Consider the following 10,215-nt stretch of genomic DNA (forward strand, 5'->3'; position numbering starts at 1 on the left):
TCTTTAACTAACTCCAGCCACCTTCTCTGCCTCATATTCAAATCTTTTTGGGTGAAAAAGTATTTAAGACTTTTATGATCAGTATAAATTTCACACTTTTCACCGTAAAGATAATGTCGCCATATCTTAAAAGTAAAACCACCCCAGCATAACCTAACTCATGAGTTGAATAGCGCTGCCCATAATCTTTCAGTTGACGAAAAGCTTAAGCTATAACTCTGTTGGCTTGCATCAGAATACATCCCAGACCTTGTCTGGATGCCTCACAAAACTACAAATTTCTCTTGATCTGATGGCAAAGCTAACACCGGAGCTGTTATCAAACGTTGCTTCAACTCTTGAAAACTTGACTCACCCTTATCTGACCACACAAATCTCTGATTTTTCTTGGTCAATTCGGTTAGGGGCATAGAAAGTTTAGAAAATCCTTCGACGAAACGTCGATAATACCCTGCTAACCCGAGAAAACTTCGAACTTCTGTCACAGACTTGGGCCTCGGCCAATTCTTCACTGATTCTATCTTGTTTGGATCGACCATAATTCCATTTTTCCCAACAATATGACCCAGAAAGGACACCTCGGACAACCAGAATTCGCACTTTTTAAACTTGGCATAAAGCTTGTGATCCCTAAGTCGCTGTAACACCATTCGAAGATAATGCTCGTGCTCCTCTTCTGATTGAGAGTATACAAGAATGTCATCGATAAACACTATAACACAGTTATCGAGGAAATCCTTGAACACCCTATTCATGAGATCCATAAAGGCTGCAGGAGCATTAGTCAATCCGAACGACATTACCAGAAACTCATAGTGCCCATATCTGGTTCTAAAAGCAGTCTTCGGTATGTCCTCCTCCCGAATTCTGAGTTGATGATAACCCGACCGTAAATCAATCTTTGAAAACACAGTCTTTCCCTGAAGCTGATCGAACAGATCATCGATCCTGGGCAACGGGTACTTGTTCTTAATCGTCAGCTTGTTTAGTTCCCCATAATCAATACACATTCTGAGGGAACCATCTTTCTTTTTTACAAAAAGAACCGGGGCTCCCCAGGGTGATACACTGGGTCGAATAAACCCAATATCAAGCATCCCCTGAAGTTGTAATTTAAGCTCCTTGAGTTCTGCTGGAGCCATCCTGTATGGAGCTTTAAAAATAGGTTCGACTCCAGGTGCCAAATCAATTACAAAGTCAATCTCTCGTTGTGGCGGCAATCCTGGCAACTCCTCGGGAAACACATCAAGAAAATCTTTCACCACCCGGACTACCTCAGGCCCAAATGTTTCAGGTCTGCTGGAGTCAAATACCACCACTAGAAATCCTACACAACCATTGCATAGTAAATCCCTAGCCCTCAACACAGAAATAATCGGGATTTGAGACCCCTGAACTGATCCAACATAAACATATGGATCTTCACCTTCCGGCTGAAAAGTCACCATTTTACGCCTACAATCTATACTGGCCGAATACTTGGATAAGAAATCCATTCCCAGTATAATATCAAACTCCGTTAATTTCAATTCTATAAGGTCAATACTCAATTCCCTATCTTCGATCCTAATTGGCATAGATCTAGTGCGCCTATTAGAGATAACCAATTCCCCGCTAGGCATTAGGGTTCCAAACCCTCTTACAAGAAAATCATAAAGTCTATCCAAAAGATTAAATACTCTCGATACTACATACGAGTATATAGTCCCAAAGTCAAATAATACATTAAAATGGGAGTTGCTGATAAGAAGCTAACCTTTCACCATAGAAGGACTGGATGCAACATCACCCTGAGTGGTAACAAATGTCTGAGCAAGTACAGGCTTTACTTCCAGCTTCTGCTTATCTTTCTTTGCCTGAGGGCAATTTCTCTTAAAGTGCCCAACCATGCCACACAGGAAGCATGCTTTTCGGTTGCACTCTCCGGGATGATGTTTCTTGCATCGCGGGCACTCAGGGTAAGAATAATCCTTGCGTACACCCTTGCCTTGATTTCCTCGGAACCGCTTGTTCCGTTTTAAACCCACCACTGACGACGTAGGTTTACTCTTCTGCTCAACCATGGAGCCCCTACCACCTCTGCCATAACTAGAAATATGGCAAGCGGTATCCCAATTTCGTGGCATAATCTCTTGAGGTCCTAAAATACATTCTTTAGGGCTCCCAGTCCAGAGAGCATTCTTCATATCTGAATCTCCCTGAAGGACTGTAGGTTCATTTATCCAAATTTTCTCATGCAATGATCCCACTTGGTTATCAGCCATACTATGCTCTGCTGGTAATACCGAATTGAGAATGCCTGGCATATGAGGTAAAGATAGTACAGGAAACCTTTGTTGTTTCAACCTCTGAATCTCCTCATCGTGTCGTTGAATCATAGCTTCCATTTCTGCGAATCTTTGCTCCAAGTCCCACGGAGCCTGTGACGAACGACCATCACTCCCATCAGAAGCCATCCAAAGGCTTTCACCTTGGTTGCGGGGAGAACTCAAACTCCATTCTCTCCAACCGTTACTAGCCCTGACCACACTATCCAGACTCCCCATATTGCACCAGGTGTCCATACTATAGGACAAACCTGCCAATTAGTAAGTCAGTCTGGTCAGGCAACGACCCCATTACAAACTTTCTACCGCACTTATGGATTCTAAGGCAACGCACTTTAAAATAATTAATTAAAATCTAATATGCTTCCTAACATGCTCTCACATTCACAATTATTTAAAATACTAAACAAGTACAGGCTTACTGAACCGTGAACCGAGCTTTCTCTGATGAAGATTGTACATGTCATAGCAAGCTTCGGTAGACAAACCTGGCGGCTCTGATACCAAAATTGTAACGCCCTAATGCTAAGGCACGCTACAGTGCTTTTTCAATTATTGTGCAATCTTTGCTAATCAAAGATATTTCTCGAAAAACGTGTTAAATTAAAACTTTTGCTTTAATTAATAAACTTTGTAATACAATATAATATTTACAAATTCCGGGATCCCGTTTTCAAACTTTGTCAAATTTACTTTTCAAATTATACATTTCAAAATATACAAGTTCTAGGTCGCACAGCGACTTTCAAAATACAACTCCCAGATGTCCCGAGACCGAACACTCCAGGTCGCGCCGCTTGACATGTACAATCCCATCTGAGCTCGGGTTCACTCCTGTTCAGTCATAGCCTTTCCTTTACCTACACATGAAACTAGAAACTGTGAGTCAACAGACTCAGTAAGAAATGCATATAACACATCATATAATTTTCGACCTGTAAATAGGCGCCCATACACCTATTTACAGAGCTTAACAGATGAGTAAGAACGTTCTAACTAGGATACGACCATGTACCATGTACCACATGCACTCAGTATACCATTGTACTAGTGTAGGTAGGGTATGGACCGCACCTTGAGTACCGTTAAGTGTTGTACCACAGACACCTTGTACCTTTCCGTACAAGTGCTGGTAACACCATAATGTACTTCCAAACATCATACACCTTACCAATGCACTCTGTACCGCAACCGTACAAGTGTTGGTAGTGTATGAACCACAACAAATAAGCATGTATATAAATTAACACATACATACATTCGAATATTCATATCACACATTATACACAGTTCTTACCTGTTTTCCGAATTCAAGTATGCTGGCCAACCTGAACGGAAATCTCGTGCTAGATGGATGCCCTAATCACAACAATTGCAACACAGATGAGTGACTCGCTAAATCACTTTCCGGGACTTAAAACTTGAAACTAAAAGTTTCCTTATCGATAAACCTCATGACAATACCCTAAATATCCCAAAATTGGCCAAAACTAGGGTTCTGGAAAATCCCCCAACAGGCAGACCGGTTCCCAACCGGCATCCCGGTTCTGGGTCACCAACCGGTCGATCGGTTGGTACAGACCACCCAGAACCGAATTCGGTTCTACTGCTGGGAACCAAAAATCATCCCCCTTGATTCAATTCAATCCCAAACTTTACCAAACTCTCCAGTATACCTATACAATGCATAAACATCCATTTCCAACCAACAAATCACAGAACAAACCAATAATTCAAATTATGCCATTAAAGACCTAAGTTAAGGTTTTTATGCTCAAATTAACACAACACCTAAATCAACCAACCAAATCAGCTGTTATAACCCTTAATTAACCCAAACCAAACCTAGAATTTGATCCCTAAACATTTCAAATCAAAACAGCCACTATCACTCAAAATACAAGCTCAAACTAAGAAGAAAACTTTAAATAAACATGTTCTAGGGTTCTAGGATTTTACCTTAGCTTCAAGAGTGCTTGATTCCCTAGTTGATTGCAGCAAAACAAAGAAGAAGAACTGAATTTCCTTCTGGTCTAGGCTGGCCGAACAAAGAAAGAGAGGAAATGGAATGAATTTCTCAATTTTGGCTTTTCTCTCACTTCCTTAATTTCTCAAATGAAAAGGATTTATCTAATCCTTTGCTGAATTCATTAAAATGCTAGGTGTCAAAAGGTAGGACAGCCACTAATCCACTCCTAGAAAAAGACTAAATTACCCTTTAAATCAAACTTAAATATTTTCCAAGATTAGGGGTAAAATGGTCAAATCCCATAACCCCGCTCAATCCCGATAATTTATTTTTTCTAAAATATTCCCCGCTAAGAAATAGGGTTCTAAACTTACCCATGTGATCAATCTAGCCATCCATTGCATTTTCCGTTGTCGCCGAGCAAAAATTACAAAAATTGCATATTTTACATATTAATTAAACAATACCCCTAGAGTTTAATAAAATCTCCGGAATTGAGAAATTACAACTCTAATATTTATTTCTAAATATTGGGGTCCCAAAATAATTAAATTCATAAATAATAATAAAATAATAAAAATTAGTGCTAATTCCCTCTACTAATCCAAATTACTAGAGCGGTCATTACAACTATCATTTTTAATTTTTTTTTGTCTCTACTGTATTTTTGTAAATAAGAAATTTTAAAGATAGTATTTTAGTAAACATTAAATCTTATAAATGTTTATGTTTTATTGTAGCAGTATAAAAGTTTATTTTGAGTAATTTTAGGTTAAAAAAAAAAAAATCCCTTTTTCTAATAGACAGGAATATAAAGGGAAATTTGATATATTATGCTAAAAAATAGAAAGTGGTGTTTAATTATACCAACAATTTACACATCAAAAAAATATGCCAATTTTTTAATTTCCTTCCTAAATTACCCCTACCCTTTCACTTTCCCCCCATTCTCTCTAACACACACTCTCTCTCTCTCTCTCTCTCTCTCTCTCTCTCTCTCTCTCTCTCTCTCTCTCTCTCTCTCTCGCTCTCTCTCTCTCTCTCTCCATTCGAACCCCACCGTCGAACCACCACAGTCGAACCACCACCCACATTCGAACCCCACCGTCGAACCACCACGAAGACCCAGTCGACCCACGAAGACCCAGTCGACACGAAGACCCAGACGACTCCATCGACCCCGACGACCCATAAACCCACTCGAGACCCAGTCGACCCCGACGACCCAACAACCCACTCCAGACCCCAGCAACCTCCAAAACGTACTCGGACCATTTCGGAGCACCGTCCCCACCACCGCCTTCTTCAAATATTCGAACCTTTGGATAAAAGAGGTATTTTTTTTAAAATTTTTGTTAAAACATGCTTTAATTTGTGATGGATGAATCTGTTTAAACTGAAATTGTGATTTAGTATGTTTGTTTGTGGTAAATTATGCATCAGAAATCTGGGGAAATTATTGGGGTCGTGTAAAACGCTGTTTGTTCCTATTTTGTATTTTGTGCGACGTTATGCGATTTACTATGCGATGTTATGCGATTTTGTTAGCGGTTCTTACATTCTGATTATATTTAGCGATTTTTAGGCGACATTATGCGATGTTTGTGCGATGTAGTATATTTGGAGTAGATTCCAGCAATATTGTGGGTATAGTTAGCGATGTTTGGGCGACATTGGGCGATATTTGTGCGATTTAGTTTATATGGATTATGTTGTGCGATTTCAGAAACATTAAGCGATGTTTTGGGCGACGTTTGTGCGATGTTGCCTGACAGGGACGTGATTTTTTATTTATTTTTGTTCTGCATTGTTTTAGCGATATTATGCGACCTATGTGCGATATTTATGCGATTCTTTTTGTGACTGGCCTATTTCTTGCTGCCTTTATGCGATTGTAGGCGATGTTTGTGCGATTATTATGCGATATAAACTAATTAAGCTTTCTAAATGCAGATGGCTCCTGAACTTATTCTCCCAGTGTCAGACCACTTTCCAGGACGTATAACATACAGAGGCAACGGATACTTTGCTTCAATAAAGGCCAAATTTGAAGCTTTTAACTTGACTCAGAAGGTGAAGGAGACGCCTTTTGGTGTGTTTTGGAATGCCAGTGAATTGAAATTCAGTGGGGTTATTGTCCATCAGTTGTTACTAAGGAAGAAGAAAGTGAGTGAGGCCAAAAATGATGAAGTGTGGTTTTACGTGGGTAAAACCGAAGCTAGATTTGGACGGTCTGAGTTCGGTTTGATCACGGGCTTAAAGATGAGCGGTGGTCCTTCGTCAGAAGAATTGACTGCACAGTGTGATTCTGATCGGATCTTGCGAGACTATCTCAACAACTCAAAAAGGGTGACCTTTAAAACCCTTTGGCTAGCGTTTGAGGCATGCGATGTGGCTGACGATGTATACAAGCTGGGGTTGTGTGCATTTGTCGAGGGTGTTCTGCTGTCACGGGCCGAGGGTGTGTATATCTGGACAGATATGCTAAAGTTGGTAGAAAATGAAGAGAAGTTCTTCGAGTATCCTTGGGGTCTTCTTTCTTATCAGAAGTTGTTGTCTTCCACAACTAAGAATATGCAACAACTTAGGCAAAACTACATGGATAAGAACGATAAGACCAAGAAGAAACACAAGAAGGATAAAAAGGTTACTCAACCTGAAGCGAAGTACAACGTGTACGGATATGCTCCTGCGCTGCAATATTGGGCATTTGAGGCCATGCAAGTTTTGGGGAAGAAGTATGGCCAGTGCAAAGGGACTCGATTCCCTCGAATGTTGAACTGGAGCACCCCCGACACAGTCACGAAACATGATGTGAAGCAAGCTGATGTGGCTGCACTCTTTGAGAAAAGGGTACGTGAATCTTTTTCTATTTTAGCGCAATTATTTTTTGCTTTAAGTTTAATCTGTGTTATATGCGATATTTGATGCGATATTTGTGCGATTTACTTTACAGTGCATTATTAATGTTCAGTGATTAATAAGTTTTTTGGCGACTTTGTGCGATCATAGTGCGATGTTGTGCGATTTTACTTGCATTGCTTATAAATTTTTACTTGCATTTGTTTTATTTGTTTAGCGACTTTATGCGATTCTTGTGCGATTGTTGTGCGATTTCTTGGAAGTCTCATGTTTTCCACTTGTATTTTTTGATATTTTTGTGCGACTGTATGCGATTACTGTGCGATTTTTGATTACAGTAGCAAATATAGTTTTCTATGTATACGTAGTAGTTTTTTTGGCGATATAGTGCGATTTTTGTGCGATATGTATGCGATTTTTTAGTTTTACGCGATTTATTTGCGATTTTTGTGCGATTTATTTGCGATTTACCATGATCTTTGTTTTTGCAGATGGTTGTGCTTCAAATCTTGTATCCTCGGAATTGGGAGGTTGATTACTGGAAGGACAATTGTGAGGGTGAGGTCCCCACAGTGGAAATGGGGTTGGATGAGGTCGAAGAAACACAAGCCGGGGCGCAAGATTCGACCGCATTCGAGACCCAAGCCCAACGGGTGGCAGAATATGTGGAAAGGTCCAAAATTATTCCCCCATCCCCACCCAAGGAAACAGCAGACGCCTCCACATCTGCCACCGTGCCCCCAACCCCTGCCACTGTGCCCCCAAGCTCTACTCCACCCAATGACTCCGACTACCTCTTGTTGGCTAAGAGATTGGAGAAGGTAGAAGCGCAACAAGTTGCGATTCTTACTGCCCAGACTGAGATGAAGGCTGACTTCAAGAGAAGTCAGAAAGAGATGAAGAATCTTATCATGGATCAAATTGCGACCGTGATAAGTTTGTTACAGAAGCAGCCTTCGGAGCCGACACAACCATCAGGGCCGGCACAACAATCAGACCCCACACATCCATCCGACCCGGCAGAGCCATTACAGACGGTACATCCATCACCGCCGACATATGATGATGATGATGATGATGTCTACCCAGAAGATTGGCAACCTGACGCATGTGACGTTCCTTCTACTCCTGCAAACGCCATTGTCATTTCGCTGGGTGATACTGAATCTCAGGATGTGGAAGAGTTGCAGGGGCCACCAGATGGAGTGGAGTTCTGTAGGATTAGGCGAAAGCGGAAGCCGGTTTTCTTGAATGACTACACTGCTGGGAAGAAGAAACAACGACATGGGCCCGTGGTAGTAGACACCCTGAAACCGGCGGACCCCCGGCTGTTAAAATTTTTCCAGAAGTGGATCACTTATGCTAGGGACAATGGCCGTCCTAGGGATGTTCACACTGGCGAAGCCACTAGATCGTGGTTCGTGAAGTTGATGGTGCTGAACGAATGGCTCGAAGATGCTGTAAGTTATTTCTTAACAGAATTAATTTATTGTGTTTTTTATTGTTTGTGCGACTTATATGCGACTTACATGCGATTTATATGCGATTTATACTCACTCTAAGTATAATCTGGTTTATGCGACTTTATGCGATTTGCATGCGATGTTTGTGCGATTTTTGAGACAATTTTGGTAATTTGCTGTGCGACTTGTATGCGATTTGTTATGCGACTTTTATGCGACTTCTTTCTAACTGTTTTCATTTGGAACACAGCAAATTGATGCCATGGCGCACTTATTGAGAAGAAGACGGACCCTATACCCAGAAGTCTACACCCGAAAAGGTGTAGTTTTGGACACATCTGCTCCACAATTCTTTTCCATGTTTTGGAATATGTGTGAGGGTGACAGGAGCAAGATGAAATGGGATGAGAGCGTCATGAGTTACGTGCAGGGGATACCGCACAGATACTTGCCATGTTGGGAGAAGCAGGAGTACATATACTTTGTGTTGCACCTTCCGAAAGAGCGCCACTGGGTGGCAGTTGAGGTGGATATCGAGAACTGGGAGATCATTGTATATGATTCTGATATCGGTGCCACCGTTGAGGCAGCCATGGAGTCATATTTGAAGCCTTACAGCGACCTCTTTGCAAATCTAATTCGAGATAGCGGTTATTTCCAATACAACAATTATGTACATCCGGTGGAGTTGGGCGATCTCAGTCAGCTCCTACCCCTCCATTATAGACGAGCTACCTCGGAGGTTGTACCACAAACGAACAGCAGGTGAATCTCTTTTTCTTTTGTATATTTTGAGTAATTTATTTAATTTTGCACTCCATTATGAATTACTTAACTTAATTGTTGCTAATATTTAGTTTTTTTTTTTAGTGGCAATTGTGGAATGTATGCCATGGAGCACATTGAGCACTTGATGCTGGATCGGTCGTTGGAGCATGTGCATGATGATAACATGCTCACCTTTAGACATAGGTGGTGTGTGGACCTATTTTACCAGAACTTAACGTGGTAGTTTTTTGTAGGTTTTTGCAATGTTAATCTTGTACACATAAACTCCCCTTTTGTAATTGTATTATAATCTCACCAAATTTATATATAACAAGTAAATTTAAAGCTATTTAAATTGTTGCTTGTATCAATTTATTTCTTTTTTAAAATTTTCATAAATACTGTGAAAAGATGACTTCTTGATAAATTATTTCGCTAGGAATCGCATTAAAATCGCACATTCATCGCGCATAATATCGCCAAAATACACAAACTAACAAATCTAGATTTGTTCACATCGCAGAAAAATCGCACCATAATCGCACAATGTCGCCAAAAATACAGAACCAAAGCAAACTCAAAAACAGGATCCTGTCAGTTAACATCGCACAAAAATCGCACCATAATCGCACAAAGATCGCCAGACAATACAGAAACGAGCAACCAAAAAACAAGATCCTGTCAGTTAACATCGCACAAAAATCGCACAATAATCGCAGGATATCGCCAAAATACAAAACAAACTACAAACTAGCTCCTGTCAGTTAAACATCGCACAAAAATCGCACCATAATCGCACAAAGATCGCCAGACAATACAGAAACGA

At 40.6% G+C, this 10,215-nt stretch overlaps 1 protein-coding gene across 1 annotated transcript; it reads left to right on the forward strand.

The window, feature by feature from the left end:
- The first annotated feature begins 6,249 nt into the window (after positions 1-6,249).
- LOC133031361 (uncharacterized) lies at positions 6,250-9,760 on the forward strand. The gene is made up of 4 exons (XM_061104846.1): positions 6,250-7,149; positions 7,650-8,618; positions 8,872-9,386; positions 9,492-9,760. Exons 1-4 carry the CDS (start codon positions 6,250-6,252, stop codon positions 9,631-9,633), a joined length of 2,526 nt encoding a protein of 841 aa, XP_060960829.1. The 3' UTR covers positions 9,634-9,760.
- Positions 9,761-10,215: the final 455 nt, after the last annotated feature.

The sequence above is a fragment of the Cannabis sativa genome, chromosome 9 (assembly GCF_029168945.1).
Source record: "Cannabis sativa cultivar Pink pepper isolate KNU-18-1 chromosome 9, ASM2916894v1, whole genome shotgun sequence".
Classification (NCBI taxonomy): Eukaryota; Viridiplantae; Streptophyta; class Magnoliopsida; order Rosales; family Cannabaceae; genus Cannabis; species Cannabis sativa.